The sequence below is a fragment of the Nycticebus coucang genome, chromosome 9 (assembly GCF_027406575.1).
Source record: "Nycticebus coucang isolate mNycCou1 chromosome 9, mNycCou1.pri, whole genome shotgun sequence".
NCBI classification, from domain to species: Eukaryota; Metazoa; Chordata; class Mammalia; order Primates; family Lorisidae; genus Nycticebus; species Nycticebus coucang.
In genome coordinates, this window is record NC_069788.1 from 46,495,426 (window position 1) to 46,514,030 (window position 18,605).

Consider the following 18,605-nt stretch of genomic DNA (forward strand, 5'->3'; position numbering starts at 1 on the left):
TATGATTTGAACCCAAATACCTTGCCTAAAATTACAAATATCTTTATTAACTGTACCGCTAATGTTTTGTCTACTATTTTGGATGGGGGAAAGTTTATCTTAAATAAACTGAAATTTGTGCCACCTGGATCACAAAATCTTGCCACTGTAAGGAAATTGTTTGACTCTAACAACCCTTTATCTAATGAAAATGCAGCGCACACCTAATTCAGCATGGGATTTTAGATTACACATGGATGCTTTATGTATAAAGATGAAAGACATTAATACCGCAGAACTGACCAGCTTTTTCAGGTACATAAATTATTCCCTGAGAAGTACAATAATCCCCAATACCATTAAGGCTAAAGACTTAGGGGTAGAGCAAGGACTGTCTACTCCCAGGACAATACTACTGCACATCAATTTACAGCCAGGCAGCCCCAATAACTGGCACTTCTTTTTTTTTTTTTTTTTGAGACAGAGCCCAAGCTGCCGCCCTAGGTAGAGTGGTGTGGCAACATAGCTCACGGCAACCTCCAACTCCCGGGTTTAAGCAATTCTCTTGCCTAGGCCTCCCAAGTAGCTGGGACTACAGGCTCCCGCCACAACGCCCGGCTATTTTTTGCTTGTAGTTGTCATTGTTGTTTGGCAGGCCTGGGCTGATTCAAACCCGCCAGTGGCTGGCACCTTAGCCTCTTGAGCTACAGGCACTGAGCCATAACTGGCACTTTTTAATCTTAGTCTGTGCCAGAGAGCAAAGAGGCTGACACGCCTCTAGGCGTGACAGTGCTGCAGTCTGAGGCCACCTGGGAAGAGCTGACAAGAAGAGAGTGGTTACCCCACAGAGGGAAGGGGCCAAAGACCTTCATGGAGAAGGCCTAGATGGGCACAAAAGAAAACACCCAAAAGGGGCCTGAAAGAATGGGAGGCAGCTTTCATGAAGTGGGATGTGGGAGGGGCACTGCTGGTTCCCCTCAACGCTTCTCTCTGGGTCATCTTCCCTTCTACACTGCACCTCACCGCCACACGGTCAGTTCTTCGAAAGCCCAAAGACACTGAAGGGGAATTGGAGTAACCACAGGTGATACAAAGACAATGGGGACCCCTGTGCAAGGTCACACCAGCCCCATTCCTGGAGTATGTATTTTTAACAAACTCCCCAGGTGATTCTTGTTTGGAATAATTTCCTGATAATAGACCTGTTAATTTCCTAGATCCCTTCCAAGGAGAAAATCACTTATTTCATGTTTTTTGATAAATGACCTTCAGATATCCGGTTAGCCTTCTCTTTCCTGAGACAGACAGTTAGCTTTTTATATTTTAAAAATTGGATTAAATTCTTCTAGTGCTTGCTACTGGCTGAGCCCAACCACAAGCCAAAGGCAAGGGTGCTGCAGGCCACACGGGCCTGGGGACACCACAATGGAGAGGACCAGCTCTTCTGCCCCCCTCACACTCTTCTTTAAACTAAACATCTTCAATTATATGGAGTTTTTTACACAACAAAATAAAATAGTATTTTTGAAAGTGATTTAAAGTTTTAAGGGGTTTTTCTATTCAAGTGTGCATTCAATGTTTTCCTTTCAAAGTTTCTTGATAACATTTATTTTGTTTTCTAACTTCAGATTTGTCTGAAGAAACTTACAGGGAAAGTTGGATTCCCTACATCACAAATCAAGACAGAGAGGATTTGTCTGAGTTCAGCTGTGTGGTGCTCTGATGGCCTTTCTCTCCCTTCAGGGGGTTCCTTCTTGGAGCATGTACTAATGGTTGATCAAGCCCCTCCATTCTCCAAAGCAGAAGCTCCTTTGACTTTCCTCTGACATTCACCTCCAGGGTGCTCGTGGGCCCGGTGAGCTCTTCCTTCTCACCCAAGCTCTTTCCTTCTTTACCCAGCAACAAGGCATTAACTCAGAGAATGTCTCTGATTGGCTGAAGGATCTTCATCCTAGAATCTGTTTTCTTCTTCTTTGTCCTTGTCCCTTTACTCCCCACATGGATGGACTGAGACTTATTTGCTTAAAGCACCAGAGGGCAATGGCCCTCCCAGCAGAGCTGGTCCTGGGACTCCACACCCTGGTGACTCTCCTGAGCCCCCAGGAAGCAGGGGCCATCAAGGGTGAGTGCTGAGGGTCATGGGGGCAGCAGAGATCCAGGGAGCTGGGTCACGTGAGGGGGATGACAATACATGATGTTTATTACTCTCCCTTCCTGGGTAGGGGGTCACTTCCTTCACCCAGAGACCCCTAAATGCCCTCATCTCTATCACATCTTTCATGGACCTAAATATAAGGGCAATTCATTTCGGCCAGTGTCTCCTTCAGCCTTTGTTCATGTTCACATTTCTCCCCATTCCTCACTCCTTTCTGGGACCCAAATCCCCATCTCACCTGTGCCCACTGTTGCCGACCAAGGGGTCTGTCTGTCTGTCACCTAAGCAGAGAAGCAGATGAGAGATCAACAGTTTCACTTTTACAGAAAAGTCATCAGTTTCGGTGAGCAGCAGGGATATCTCCCCCAAAACTGCTCTGCCCTCCTCTTTCTCTTTGTTACTTTCTATTCTCACAGTAAAAGTAAACATCAGCAATGCTGTTACTCACCATAGTACAGGCCAGATTCCCCCTCATAGGCTGCAAGGTTACCCAGTATCTTCAAATCTTAAAGTGGTTTTATCTTCAAAGCATTTTACTCAAGACTAATTTATAGTTAGTCAACATTTCACTGGGTGCACAGAGTGCCCTAGGTCCTTGACCAGTACCAGAGTCCAGTTCCCCACTTTATCTATGACAGTAGGCCTTGGAAGTGAATAAACATTCTCCAGATGTCAGGAGGTAGGCTCATCCGGCCTTGTTAGGGCCTGACCAGCAGCACCCTGCACGAAATGGCCATTCAGGAGAACAGTGGCTGGTAACACCAGCACCCTGATTTCTTTACCACTTCCTGGCCTAGAATGTGTCTGTTCAAGTCCAGCTCTGCCGCAGTATTTATGACCATGCTGGTGAGTTGTGGTTGACCGTCTTCCTGTCTTTGTTCTGCTCTAGACATGAGCCCCTGATGTGCGGGTCATCTTTATACCATGAGAGACTGGTACAGTGCCAGGCTGTAGTGACTGGTGAAAAAATAAATTCACAGAAAATTCTACAGGAATCTTACTAATTAAAATCTAACCCTTAATTTCCAGAAAACTGAGCATCAGTTTTGGAAAAGACATGTTCAATCGTAATGTTCTGAGATGGAAGAGTTGGGACATGACCTTCTGACTTCTTGTCCTCCTTGTAATGTCATGGGCAGCCTTTTTCTCTCTCCATGGTCTCTGGGTCACAAATCTTCTTAGTGCTGCCTGTCATGGCCCTTCCCCCCTCACATGCACCTGCACTGCATCTCTGTGCAAAGCTCCACCATGTTCTTGGCCTCAATCACTTCCTCCTCATCTCACCCAATAAGCCACCACCTCACACACAGGGCCTGAGCAGGTGACCACAGCCAAGATTTAACTTCTGGAGTCCTAAGCTTGATTTTCAGCAGCCGCTTCTCTTCCCAGCCTGGTGTGGCAGCCTGAGCCTGTGTCTCCATGCTGTGCCGTGCATGGCTGTGCTTTTTCCTGTCCATGTTCTCCCTTCCACTCTGTAAGGGCCAACTCAGTGTCAGAACAGAACTCTGTTCCCACACAGAATGCAAGATGCAGCCCAGGCTCAGAGACTCAACATGTCTCCTATCATGGTTGACACTGATACATTTTCTTCTCTCTCCCTGACTCTGAACTCGCCCAATACAGCCGACCACATGGGCTCCTATGGACCAGCCTTCTACCAGTCTCATGGGGCTTCCGGCCAGTTCACTCATGAATTTGATGGGGAACAGCTGTTCTCTGTGGACCTGAAGGAAAGGGAGGCTGCGTGGCGTCTGCCTGAATTTGGCGACTTTGCCCACTTTGACCCACAGGGAGGGCTGGCCAGCATCGCCATGATCAGAGCCCACCTGGACATCCTGGTGGAACGCTCCAACCGCACCAGAGCCACCAACGGTACCTGGCCTTCCCTCAGTCTGCCTGGTCAGGCGGGGGGCACCCAGAGAAGCTTCTTCCAGCTTCCCAGGCACATGTTCATGTGTGGCCTTCTAGATACTTAAGTGCAGCCTTTTGACTGAATCCAAATTTTATAGAATAAAACCTTTCGTTAAAAGGAAGGATTTAGGGTGGCGCCTGTGGCTCAAAGGAGTAGGGCACCGGCCCCATATGCTGGAGGTGGTGAGTTCAAACCTAGTCCTGGCCAAAAACTGCAAAAAAAAAAAAAAGGAAGGATTTATTAAAATAATTTGTTCTGTAAAATTTGGATTTAGCCTTAAGGCTCTGGGTTCCCCGTTCTGCTAGGTCTTCCTGGGCCCCTCAGCACCTGCTTCTTTCTTGAGGAAGCAACTCCCACCCAGGGCCAATGAGATATTGGAACCTCTGGTGCCCCAGCTCTGTTTCCCTCCTCTCCCGCCCTATAGTTACCCTTCCAGGTCCCCTCCCAGAGCCTTCCCACAGATGCCTGGGTCAGAGGAACTGTCCTTTAGTCCCAGTCCTAGTAAGGTCAGGGACTCAGGGCCTCGTTCCTCCTAGTGCCTCCAAGGGTGACCGTGCTCCCCAAGTCTCAAGTGGAGCTGGGCCAGCCCAACATCCTCATCTGCATTGTGGACAACATCTTCCCACCTGTGATCAATATCACCTGGCTGCGCAATGGTCAAACAGTCACCGAGGGAGTGGCCCAGACCAGCTTCTATTCCCAGCCTGACCATTTGTTCCGCAAGTTCCACTACCTGGCCTTTGTGCCCACGGCCAAGGACGTCTATGACTGCCAGGTGGAGCACTGGGGCCTCAACGCGCCGCTCCTCAGGCACTGGGGTACGGAGACTTCCCCAGTTCCCTCCTGGACCCTTCTCCTTTTACTCTAGAACCTTTATTTTTACCCCAGTACCCCACCCCTTTTTTCTCTCCCAGAGCCCCAGGTGCCTACCCCACTGCCAGATACCACAGAAACGCTGCTCTGTGCCCTGGGCCTGGCCATGGGCCTGGTAGGCTTCCTTGTGGGCACCATCCTCATCATCAAAGGCACATGCCGGTCCAGTGCTCCCAGGTGCAGAGGCCCCAGGAGTCTGGGAGGTGGGGGGAGGAGAGTGGACTACTCTGAGCAGGACCAGGGTGGAAGATCAGAGATTCTCTGGGGAGAAGAGGGGCCAGTGAAGGGCTGCAGGGAAGAGAAAAGCAGGGGGAGGGGAAGGGAGTAAAGTTTGGGGGAGGTGGGCACTTGGGGATAATAGGATTCTGGAATTGTGAGCTTGAACAACCTTGGCCATGTGGTTTTTGCTACTTTAGGTAATGACCTCTCTGAGAGAAGCGGATTGTGGGAGACACCCTGTGGATCCGGCAGGTTTCTGACAGCCCTTGCATGCTCACCGCTGCGTCTGCTAGTGCATCCCCACTGTGCTGACCTTGAACCGATCCACCTCCATCCTACAGGTCCCCTCCTCTTTGGCCATAGTGCTCATGGCAGGACTTGTGAGACACCACCCAGCTTCCCTTCCCCTTCAAAACACTTTCTCTCTCCCCTCCCCCCAAGGTTCTGGCTAGCAGCATTGAATTCTTTAAAGTGTTTACATTGTATCGTTTTGCCAGGTCTTGGCCAGTTCTGCTAGAGTGTTAAGCGATGTAGAAGGGACCCTGGGTGGTGACCACTGAGCATGGCCTCATGGTGCTGGGGATGGCAGCTGTGCTCAAGCTGTCCAGCTGTGTCTTGCTGTGTCTTGCTCCACTTGGCCCGTTGTGTATTACTTTGTGAATGTGCCACTTCATATGGACTTCATGAACTGTAGCCCTTGGATTCATCCCCAAAAGGGATGCAGAGTGTCCTGTTCTTTGCAATTCACCCAACCAAGGACATCTCTGGACACTGGGAGAGGGGAGGCTCATGGGATTCTACTCCTATCTGGACTCACGCTGTGTGAAGAGGCCATTGTCTAACCATGATGTCATCTCCTTTGTCTACATTCCTTAGAGTCCCATGCGAGACAGAGAGGTCCAAGGCTGAGACAAGATAGCTACTTCCCTTGGTGGGTCAGAGTAGGCAGGAGGCTAGCAGAGTCGATCAGCCAGGCGTGTGGGAGGAGAGGAGGTCTAAGGGAGATCCACCAGAACACTGTAAATATGTGGCCTGGAGGACTTTAGTTTACTGTGAACAAAATTTAAAACTTGCAAAGAGATAAGGAACTATACATTTGTCATGTACCAAATGAGCGGTACAGATGAGTGGTTTTCAAACCATAACATACATAAGACTCACTAGGAGACTTTTAAAAGTACAAGCATCACTCAGACCTATTGAATTAGAATCTCAGGGACTGCAGAGGCAGCAACAGGGAGCCTGTACTTTTTAACATGCTCCCAATGACTCTGATGTGGCCATTGTGGACCTAGGCTATGGTCTGGTAACTGGGCCCCACTGGCTTGGACTGGTGCTATTGAAGGTCTTTGGAGAGAGGGATCCTTGAGCTGGACCAGGAAGGCTTTCTGGAGAACCTAGGTCCGTTAGGGCACTAAAGTTGATCAAGACACAAGTAAGCGGAGCAAGGTGGGATTTTGAATTGTAAGCATTTGGTCCTGGAAAAGAAAGAAATCCAAAATTTATGGGAATGTAGTAGACGTCCCAAGAAAGAATAAATTGGGAGAAATCAATGACCAGAAGACTTTGATGGAAGTGAGGAGGATCATCTTAGGCAAGGATTTTGTTTGCCAGTGACGGAAACTCTCTTAAAATGATCACATGCAAAGAAGAGGATATTAACAGTAGAGATGCAGGGGTGGTGCACAGATGGGTTTTAGGTAGGATTCACGGGAACAGAGCTCGGAACTGTAAAGGCCAGGGGACCTGGAGCTGCCCCTCTGGCGTGCTCTCTGGGCTATATGGTCTGTGTTCCCCAGATCCCTCTGCATGTTGGTTATATTCTCTGTGAATTGACTGTCCTTTTCAGTGAGCATGTTCACCCTACAGCTCCTGAGTGTGTATCAACTCAGCTGTCACCCCACACAGAGACTGTGTCTCCTGGTCACAACTTTAAATTCTTAGAAAAAAATACATGATAAGTCATACTTAGGGCAGAAGTCTATTCCAGCCTATGAACCTAGAGCAAGGGGACAAGGAAACCACAAATTTCCTCCTAGTAAAAACCTGGCTGCTGAGCACCCACCTCTGGGGTGAGGGGTCGTTCTCAGAGAAAGAATTATGGATTTGTTCTCAAAAGACACCCCAAGATAAGTCTGTTCCCAACATGCCCTGATCTTTGCAGATATTTTGCTTAAAGTTTTCTTGATGTATTATTGGAAAGGCATTCCTGTGATCTCTGTCCTAGGTTTAATAAAGTCATTAAAATTGTCTCTTCTTTTGACCAAAGGAAATGTGCTTTTTTTCACTATGCATACATTACCCAGAAGTAACTAGAACTTCTAGAACAATTCCAAATCTTTTCTATTTATGTATCTTCCTGTAGACTCACATTTTTTTTCCTTCTAATCTCAAGGTAGTCTTTTTTTTTTTTTGAGACAGAATCTCAAGCTGTCACCCTGGGTAGAATGCCATGGTGTCACAGCTCACAGCAACCTCCAACTCTTGGGCTTAAGCGATCCTCTTACCTCAGCCTCCAGTAGCTGGGACTACAGGCACCCACCACAACGCCTGGCTACCTTTTGCTTGTAGTTGTCATTGTTTGGCAGGCCCGGGGCTGGATTTGAACCCACCAGCTCTGGTGTATGTGGCTGGCGCTCTAGAGGCTGAACTGGTAGTCTTTCATTTTAAAAAATTTCCCTCCTGCATTCTTGATCTGACTCCCTTTAGTGTCTTTTAGAATAGATGTACAGGCTGGACATGGTGGCTGATGCCTGTAATCCCAGCATTTTGGGAGGCTGAGGTGGGAGGATTGCTTAAACCCAGGAGTTCAAGGCTGCAGTGAGTATGGTGATGCCACCGCAGATGTTCATCCACCACCTCCTCTTCTATACATTCAAACTCTCCCTCTTGCAGGCCCCTCCTTAAGATGTCATCTCTCCCACATATTGTAACAAGTACAAAAAATTCCCTCTCTGTCTCGTAACCCAGCCCTTCGTCTCTCACAAGCTCCTTCCAGTGGTGTTCTCTGAAGGAGTGTCCTGTGTGGGCTGCCTCAGATCATCCCCTCTTCCCATTCACTCTCTTTCCATCGTAATTTTTAACAAAATTACATTATGTGTATTGCTGAAAGAGTCAAATAGTTCAACAAGATTTGCAACAGAAACCCCAGCCTCCAGCCTCTCTCCTACCATGTCCTCACCCTCACCGGCAATAATTTTCACCTATTTTAAGAGAGTCTGTTGGCGTTGACCTCTTGTCTCTAAATAACATGTTTGTGTTGCTACTTCTAGATTTTTTTCAGCTTTAGGCTTTATCTCTGTACTTTGTACAATGGAAGAGGAGGATTTCTAAGATTTTCATCCTCAAAAAGAAAAGTACCCCTTTCACACATCCTTCCTTCCTTTCGTATAGCTGTATTGTAATGGCAGCTGGGTTCAGGGTTTATGTTATCAAGACCTCATAAAGGCAAACTGTAGAGTGAACCAAGTTTGCTCTTCCTTTCCTGGATGACTTTTAGTTTTCCTTGGAGTTAGTAATTGTCCTGTTTTTCTTTTGCTTGGTTTTATTTGTACCTATCATTAATGAACCACAAATTCCTCACAGTACAATCGGATACATCAGGCATTCTGTCAACTTTATGATCAGTTAAAACACTTCCAGAAACTTCTGTTTGCTCTTAACTAGTCTTAACTAGTTGCCCTTGATGACACGACCATCATCCTGGGATCACCCTTCATCATGCTTGTTTGCTTGTCCTTGGTGTTGGGTCTTGTTTCTTGTGTGCAGTATTTGCCCTTTGGTGGTCTGCCTTATTTTGGTGGGGCAATCCTCTTTTAGCTTCCTGAGAAAGAGTGCATAGGAGGCAAACTTTTTCTGCTCTGCATGTCATAAAATATATTTCTTTACTCTTACATTTGAACGACAGCTTGTATGGGTATAAAATTCAAGGTTGGAATCATTTCCATCAGAACTTGTAAAGAATTTCTCCATATTTCCTTAGTTTCCAGTGTTGATAAGCAAAAGATATTCAGAGTCATGAAACTTCATCTGCGATCTGTTTTTCTTCTCTGGAAGCTTGTAGAATATTTTCTTTTCCCCTTCATCCTGCTTTAAATTCTTATAGGTGCTCCATTACCTACAGGATGAAGACCCTTCTCAAACTGTCCCTGGATGTACCATTTTAGCCTTATTTCGAATAGCTCTGCTTGAAAAATAGTCAATACCAAATCATGCAAAACTCCTGGCATATATTTACCCCTCCTTGCCTTTGGACAAGCTGTTCTCTGTGCTGGGCCTGACTTCCTCTGCCAGCCAATCAAAATTCTACCTGTTCTTCCAGGGTCCAGATTAAATGTCACTTTTTCTGTGAAACCTTCCTGATCCCAAACCCAACATGCTGCCCATTCTCCCACTGCGGTACGTGCCACATTATGCCATGAGGTGGAGTTAACAATGTAGGAGCCTGCCTTTGCACTAACTGCTCTTCTAAGACAAGGGAAGTCTATGTCTTATAGTCCCAATACCCATCGCATGGCCTGGAACATAATGGGCATGAAAACACCTGTAGGATTCTATTTAATTCAATTTTGTTTGCTTCAAATCCAGTCTGCTCCCATTGCTCTTCAGCTGGTTTTAATAACATTGGCTACTGTTTACTGAACACATGCAATGCTCCAGGCCTTGGGGTAAAAGTTTTCATGTATAGTAGATTTGAATCTTGTCCACAATAATCAAGAAAATAGTGCACAGAGTGCAAAAAATACTACATTTCCCTAAATAATCTTAAATCCAATTCAAAACCTACTTTTCACCCTGTGATGAGGCTTGTTTTAAATTCAATCTCAGTCATTTTAGGGGCTCCTCTCTCACAGTTGTTCCAAGGGTCTGTGCCCCGATGCAGCGCAGAGGCCTTGGTGAAGCCCCTTCTGTCTGACTGCATCTGTCCAAACTGGTCACTCCAGCATGTCTGGGTCTTAACTTGTATGGTCCTTTCCCAGTGGCAGTTCTGCTCTGTACCACTAGGGGCAGGCGAATCTTTGGTGAGGAGGGATCCCTAGTGGCCGAGAGGGAGACTGCAGAGATGCGCCACACAGCCACCTTCCCCCTCCCTCAGAGGCCCCAGCTGCTTTGGCCGCTGCCAGGGAACAGGGCTTTCTTAGGACCCACAGCCTGCTCGGCTGTCTTCCTTGTAGGAGAAGCCCCTCTGCCTTGCCTTACTGCCTCTTCCAGGCATTTTCCTCAGTCTCTCCCGGTACAATGGCTGGGATACCTGGAATAATAAATATCACGTGAACTTCAGGCTTCGGGAAACTCAAAGCCAGAAGGGCCTTTTTGGCGACGTCTGATATTACCTTGTATCACAAACCTAAATACAAGGAAAGAAAAAGAAAAGCATTATTCTGACACAATGCCTTATTTCATTTCTTACAACCAATTTTCAAGTTAAATATAATGATCCTGTTTTACTGAGGAGGAAACTAGGACTCAAGTTACTTAACTTGCCCAAGGTCTAAAGCCAGAAGGTCTGTAGGATGTTAGAGACCATATTCTTTCCACCGCATCAGCTCTGCTCATCAACAGATGGAGAGCAGCCTGCAAGGCACAAGGCAGGATGAACAGGGTCAGACCTCAGCAGTACCAGGAAATGTATGAGAAGGTTTCACTCTCTTGGGATCTAACTTCTAGAAGTTGAGGCTTCAGCAAGAGCAGACAGCAGAAAATGAGAGGAGGCTGAAGAGTGACCAGGTTTTTACAATTACAGGAGAGGTTTTATTTCTCCCACCTGTATCATTCATGTCACTGCCCCTGTTCAGTCTTACTTTCTTACTTAAAATACAGTGTGAATTCCTCCCTGGCTAAGTAGGCTCTGTATGGTCAGGCACTACATCCCTCTCCCTTCACTCTTCTCCTTCCGGTGAGCGACAGCCACACGACCTTCCCCTGGACTCTTCCCACCCAAGATCTTAACACTGATGCCTCCAATGCACCATCTACTCACAACTCATGTGATCCCAATTCAGAGAGCTTCCCTGTCTACCTTGGCCAGACAAACCACCCCTCTCCTGTCCCTCTCTGTCACGTCCCCATGTTTGTCTGTTAATGAGGTCCCTTTTCTAAGGCTTCCCTTTCTCCTTTGCTCCTGGAAAGCTGTCCAGGGAAGCGCTCGTGTAGAGGAGCAGATTTACTTCCTGCCCCCTACTCTTTGTTTGTTTGTTTTGTTTAAACATTTTATTTCTTTATAAGGCACAAATTATCCTTCCAAAATATGTATTTATTTATTTTATTAAGTTATATATACGTAGATCATGAATACATTTATGCCTGTGTGGGATTCAATGTCTTGATTATTTGTACAAATTGGAGTGCTTACATCCTACTAATTAACATAGCTTTAACCTCATTTACTTAATCACGGTGTTAAGACATTTGTGTTCTATACTTGATAGAATTGACTTGTACCCTTGCAATATGTTCCATAGGTGGGGTCCCAGCATTAACCCTCCCTCTATTGAACCACCCCACTCCTGTCCCATCCCCTGCCCCCTACTCTTCTCACTGAAGATTAGGACATCACTACTGGTGGTTTGTGGTATGGCTCCATCTTGTGGTTCGACTCCACCTCACATGAAAGCCCCAGGTCTAGGTAAGCCCAGGTCTCCCAAGAAGGGGACTCCCTGGCACTTCTGATCTCTGGGAACTTTCTGCTCCCTCCTCCTTCGAGTCCCAGCGTCACTGTAGAGACCTACCCTGTTACCCCGAAAATAAGACATCCTCCGAAAATAAGACCTACTCACAGGAAAGATAAGACGTCTCCTGAAAATAAGACCTAGTGCATCTTTGGGAGCACACCTTAGTATAAGACACTGTCTTATTTTCGGGGAAACAGGGTAGTTAGATTCCCAGCTGCCCTTTATTTCTTCCCTCAGGCTCTCTGTGTATGCATCCACTGCAGGGACATGATCTTAACTATAATGCCTGAAACATAGCAGTTACTCAATAAATGTTTAAATCAATCAGAATAGCATGTAGTCACCTTGTTCTCAAATTCCTTCAGAATAAAATGTAGTCACTTTGTTCTCAAATTCCTTGATGACATGTCCAAATAAAGAAAAATGAATCAAAATGTTCCTGCTATTATTAACATTGTTGCTTTTCTTAATACTGTTATCTTTTCTCATGAACCAGCACAAGGAAGGAGAAATAACCTGAGTGGGAATGGTGGGAAATGAGAGAAAAGAAACACAGAAGACATAAAACACACAAGAGACAAAGGCTAGGATGAGGTCGGGAGGGCTGACAAGCTGACAACTACAGCCAGCATGGAACCGTGGAAACAGCTTTATTTATATAGTATCTTAACAAGATTGCTAAATGATGTAAATCTCGGCACATGGGATAGATAAACCTTAAAGAGGAAAAACTGTGTGCTTGCCAATAATAAAAAAAGTATGCATGGGCTATGTGACTTCTGGCTGGTGAAAAGAATGTTGCTTAAAAGGAGAAGTGATTGAGGGTCACTCACTGAGCATCTCCCAGGCTGTGAGGGGCCCTGCCACCTCATATCACAGTACATTCTTTATGATCTTTTATTTATTGAAAACTTCCAACATGCCAAGCACTAGTCTTTTTTTTTTTTTTTTTTGAGACAACAGAGTGCTCTGGAGTGCTCACAGCAACCTCAAATTCTTGGGCTCAAGCAATTCTTTTGCCTCAGCCTCCCAAGTAGTTGAGACTACAGGTGCCCTCCACAACGCCTGGCTATTTTTAGAGACAGGGGTCTTGCTCTTGCTGAGGCTGGTCTCAAACCTGTAAACTCAGGCAATCCACCCACCTCGATCCCCCAGAGTGCTAGGATTACAGATGGGAGCCACCATGCCCAGCCCCAAGCACTAGTCTTAACCACCTTACATTTGTCAAATCTAGTAATTTTGAAGCACTATGAAGCACAGTCACTAAGAAGCATACCTGTCATTTGCTAAATTGTTCTATGAAACCCAAGTATTCAGAAGAGTTTCTAAGTTAATTAGAAACAAATCAATGCAAGTAATAATTTCTTTTAAAACATTTTAATATGTGTAAGGAAATGTCAAACTTTATGTATGTATTCTTTATTATACAGTAACCTGCCTCTTAAAAATGATACGTCATTATCTGTAATAGCAAAAGTTGAAAACATATCCAGTAAGAGGGGAATAGTTGAAAAAACTATAGTACATGCACACAATGAAGTAACATGGAGTTGTTAAAAAGAATGAGGAGGATCTTTTTGAGCCAATATGGAGGAATCTTACGATGTTATGAAAAGTGTATGATGCAAAAGAGTGACTAACCATGTGCTACCTTGGGGGTAAGAAAGGAGGAGATACATACACTGTATTTTCAAAAAGCCATGCTGGAGGGATAAGCCAGAAATAAATAAAAATGGCTACTTATGGGAAGAAGGATGAATAGAGGTTAGATTTGAGGCAACAAGGATAAAGTTAAATATTGACCTTTGAAACATATAAATGCTTTACAGTTTGTATAAAAATTTAACAAAAACTCCTAAAATGTAAAACAAATGGAAAGAATGGAAGTACACAGGAAAAATAATTATTTCAACTGATACTAAAAGACAGTATATTCTTAGAGGAATATATGCTAAGGACAAAAAGAACTACCCAAAACCTTGATTGTAGTTTTATTGTCAAGTAATATTGTATCATTATCTGAAATTATTTTATGTATAAGATAAAGCAAATCAGTAATTATGTTAATGAAATTAAGAACTAAGATTTTTAATATATAAAAAGAAGTAAATATAACTAAATTAAAACATTAAAGAGGACATTTGAATTAGAAATGTCAATTTTAACTAATAATTTACAAATACATATATATATATATCCTCAAAAATGAAAGAGCCTAATGATAGCTCAGAAGCAATGAGCATTCTCAGTGCACAGATTGTGGTTTCTAAATACCATTTCCCATTCAAAAGAATCCCCAACAATAAAAAAAATATATTAAAAAAAATAAAAGAAATAGAACTTCTTGGAGAAGTGACCAGTTCAACATGTGGGTCAAAGCAAATGTGAGTATCTTGCAGCCAATGTGAAGGAGCTCCCGTTGGCCAAAGTTGGGGCAATTGAAGCATTAAAAAATGACGATAATAGACTTAAATACATTGAATACATAAAAATCCACAAGTCCCTATTAATAGTCAAACACGGACAAAACAAATAAGCAACAATAACAACAGCCCTTTCCTATCACCACTGAATGTGATATTCTAATTCCTAACCGACAAAATTAGTATTTAAAGAAAAGCATATATAATGACATATCAGACAGAACTATTATTCCATTGATGTGAAAAGCTCTTCCTTTTAGATGAGTGGCAGTGATAAATGTAGAAAAAAATAATAGAATTAGAAAACCAAGAGAACCAGAGAGATGGCAGCATGAGACGGACTAAGCCTGGCATTGCTGGGCTTAAAGATAGAAGGGGGCCAGGAGCATTGCTGCTTGGCCTGTTGGCTAAGATCAAGCATAGAAAAGTCCATGAGCATGAATTGCGGGCAGCCTCTAGAAGCTGGGAAAGGCAGGGAAATGGATTATCCCCTGGAGCCTCCAGAAGGAACATAGCCCTGCTGACATCTTGTTTTTTTGCCACCATGACTCACTTTGGACTTCTGATATCCAGAACTATGAGATAACAAATGTGTGCTGCTTTAAGCCAAAAAAAAAAAAAAAAGAAGAAGAAGAAAAAATAATCAAGATTCTGAAAGCCTAATACGATCTTTGATTCAGGAAAGCCCTCATAGATGTTAAAACTGTTCAGAGATGATAGAGAACTGGAGGACCACGTCATTCCAAAGTATCATGCCCATAGATCATTTGCTGTTAAACACTTTTATAGAGGAGAGAGCTGACTGTCCACACCTCATCTTAGTCATCAAACGTAACCTCATCAATAATGGACAATAAGACATTAAGCATATGCTTCCTGATGAGATGAAATGTAAAGTTCACAGCATCACCTATGAAGAATTATTGTCAAAAATGTTTAATCTGAATATAATAAAGTCTTTGTTTCAAAGCTTCTGTTCTATAGAAAATACTTTAGATAAAGGAATAAGCCAAATGAAACCATCTTAAAAAGATGATGTAAGAAAAAAATGGGTGAGACTGAGTGCAGTGGCTCATGCCTGTAATCCTAGCACTCTTGAGAGGCTGAGGTGGGTGGATCGCCTGAACTCAGGGATTCAAGACCAGCCTGAGCAAAAGAGACCCTGTCTCTACTACAAAAAAAAGAAAGAGAGAGGGAGGGAGGGAGAGAGAGAGAGAGAGAGAGAGAGAAAAGGAAGGGAAGGAAAGGGAAGGGAAGGGAAGGAGGGAGGGAGGGAGGGAGGAAGGAAGGAAGGGAGGAAGGAAGGAAGGGAGGAAGGAATTAGCCAGGCATTGTGGTGGGTGCCTGTAGTCCCAGCTACTCGGGAGGCTGAGGCAAGAGGATTGCTCAAACCCAGGAGTCTGAGGTTGCTGTGAGCTATCCAGTATTCTACCCAGGGTGACAAAGTGAGACTCTGTCTCCAAAAAAAAGGGGGGGTGGGGGAGAAAACATGAATGGAGTAGGACAGTGGGAATTAAAAGAAATACCACAATCAAATGTAGTGGATGACTCTTGGCAGTATCTTTGGGGGAAAACAGACACAAAAACACTTTAGAGACAAATGAGGAAATTTGAATATAGACTGGCTAATTGATGATACCTGGTATTAGAAAATTGTTTTCAGTTTGTTCAGTATGATTATGGTACCTTGGTTATGTAGCAAGACATCTGTATGCTAAAGCATGTAGGGATGAAATGCTATCAATATGACATCTCTAATTTACTTTAAAATGTATTACTTTAAAATACACACATGTGGGCGGCGCCTGTGGCTCAGTCGGTAAGGCGCCAGCCCCATATACCGAGGGTGACAGGTTCAAACCCGGCCCCGGCCAAACTGCAACCAAAAAATAGCCGGACGTTGTGGCGGGCGCCTGTAGTCCCAGCTACTCGGGAGGCTGAGGCAAGAGAATCGCTTAAGCCCAGGAGTTGGAGGTTGCTGTGAGCCGTGTGAGGCCATGGCACTCTACCGAGGGCCATAAAAGTGAGACCCTGTCTCTACAAAAAAAAAAAAAAATACAAAAAAAAAATAAAATAAAATACACACATGTGCACAGCTTAAACAAATATGGCAACATCTTGACAGTTGTTGAATCTGGGTGATAGGTATTTGTCATGTCTGTTTGGTGTTAATACAGGGTAGACATAACAGATTACTGTATAACATCCTGTATAACAGACTACTACAGACTGGGTAATTTATAAAGAAAAGAAATTTATTTCTCGCAGTTCTGAAGGCTGGCAAGTCCAATATCAAGGTGCTAGCATCTGATGAGGGCCTTCTTGCTGCATCACCCCATGGCAGAAGGTGAGGGGATGAGGGGTTTGAGGAGGAATTTTGTCAGGAACTCACTCCTGAGAGCTAACTAACCCATTCTAGAGATAATGGCATTGTTCCTTTCATGAGGGCACAGTCCTCATGACATAATCATGTCTTAAAGGTCCCACCACTCAACACTGTTGCTTTGGGGATTAAATTTACAATATCTGAACTTCAGCAGATACATTCAAACCATAGAAATATTCAAGTATTCCTCATGCTTGTTCTGGTTTTCTATATGTTTGGAAATTTTCAAAACTAAAGGGGTGTGTGGGTGTTTATAATGCTTTGCCATACTTCAAAATAGCAGGGAACTGAGAGATCACTAGATTTCTGAACCTATAGGTTGATGTATATCACCAATTGAATAATCACTGCTCTGTAATAGATATTTTATAATGTAAATAAATAATTTAAATACTTTGTTCTTTTGTTTTAATCAAAATAAAATAAATATGATGTAAAGTCTTTATTTTTTTGTTCCATTACATGGTTATTAAACATACACATTAAACTGGACTATTTCTTCCAGAAACTTTTTCATCCATGGGCTCAAAACACAAACTTATTTTATCTTGGGAATCTTGCAATTGCTTTATCAATATTCTGTCCTTTGAAAAAAAGTTCTGTAATCAAACTGTAACACTGACTGTAGACATCCCAAGAACAAGAAAAAATTATAAAACATAATATTTTTCTAGTTCTCGTATTTTCTCATGTTTGAGATTTTATTGCCAGCCCCAAACATAAAACAGATAAGATCAACAAAATAGTAAAAAATGAGGAACGTTTCCAAAATCTTACAATGTCCTTATAATTTTTGTTGTTGGTGTATAATTTTGACTCTCCCTCTTAACATGGCCAATGTGAGCCCAGAGGCATACCTCCTCCAATCTCAGCTTCTCTTTGGCCATCTGCCTCCAACAAGCTGGTTCCCACAGGCCTCTTCATTTACAAAAGTCCCAGTCTCTAAGCAAGCCTGAAGCTGTGGCTAGGAAGGATAGTAGGTATGAATAGTCACCATTTAAATATTACTTCCTTTAAAGTGAAAAGTTTACACTTAGCCTGGTTCCTCTTCATACAGAAAAAACCATCACTGGGATTTCCCTTACACTTGTAGAACAGGATTGTTTCATTTTTTGGTGTATTCATATTACCTAACAGTTCTTTAGCTTGGCTAAAGTGAACTTGGTGAAAAAAATATTTTTTCTATAGGATGGAGGAATCTCGAGCAGAAGGCACAGTTAAAAAGATAGAGATGTGCACGTGTGGGTGCATATGTGTACACATGTATGCGTCTAGCTTCATTCTTTACTTCAGGTTGTTAGAATTAACAATATCTGAAAGTTTTTTCTAAGTTTCACTCCCAAATCCCTTTTTTAACTTATACTCAGAATATAAACAGAAAAGTTCGGTATAAAAATAGTGATTTTCAACTGCTGTACTGTGAGAGGATTTTAGGTGTGCCATGAACATTTTTAAAGATCATTAATTAAATTATTTTTGTTTTTTTTATTTTTTTTTTCTTAAATCATAGCTGTGTACATTGATATGATCGTGGGGCATCATTCACTAGCTTCACAGACCGTTTACCAGGTTTCACATATACCCTTGTAAGATGCACTGCAGGTGTAATCCCACCAATCCCCTTCCCTCTACCCACCTCTCCCCGCCCTCCCCTCCCTTTCCCCCTTCCCCCTATTCTTAGGTTGTAACTGGGTTATAGCTTTCATGTGAAAACCCTAAATTAGTTTCATAGTAGGGCTGAGTACATTGGGTAATTTTTCTTCCATTCTTGAGATACTTTACTAGAAGAATATGTTCCAGCTCCATCCATGTATACATGAAAGAGGTAAAGTCTCCATCTTTCTTTAAGGCTGCATAATATTCCATGGTGTACATGTACCACAATTTATTAATCCATTCGTGGATCGATGGGCACTTGGGCTAATTAAATTATTTTTGAAAGAAGTTCAAAACACAATAAGCATATTCTTTTTCTTACTCTTTTTTT

The 18,605-nt window shown here is 43.5% G+C and overlaps 1 protein-coding gene across 4 annotated transcripts; it reads left to right on the forward strand.

Moving 5' to 3' along the window:
• The first annotated feature begins 1,709 nt into the window (after window positions 1-1,709).
• Window positions 1,710-7,395, forward strand: LOC128594523 (HLA class II histocompatibility antigen, DO alpha chain). 4 transcript variants are annotated; one of them, XM_053603403.1, is made up of 5 exons: window positions 1,732-2,101; window positions 3,758-4,006; window positions 4,583-4,864; window positions 4,961-5,096; window positions 5,336-5,473. In XM_053603403.1, exons 1-5 carry the CDS (start codon window positions 1,978-1,980, stop codon window positions 5,337-5,339), a joined length of 795 nt encoding a protein of 264 aa, XP_053459378.1. In that variant the 5' UTR covers window positions 1,732-1,977; the 3' UTR covers window positions 5,340-5,473. The 4 variants fall into 4 exon arrangements, with proteins under 4 accessions (XP_053459379.1, XP_053459377.1, XP_053459376.1 ...); XM_053603404.1 differs by lacking the exon at window positions 4,961-5,096 and having other exon boundaries at window positions 1,710-2,101; window positions 3,925-4,006; window positions 5,336-7,395; XM_053603402.1 differs by having other exon boundaries at window positions 1,717-2,101; window positions 4,961-5,468.
• Window positions 7,396-18,605: the final 11,210 nt, after the last annotated feature.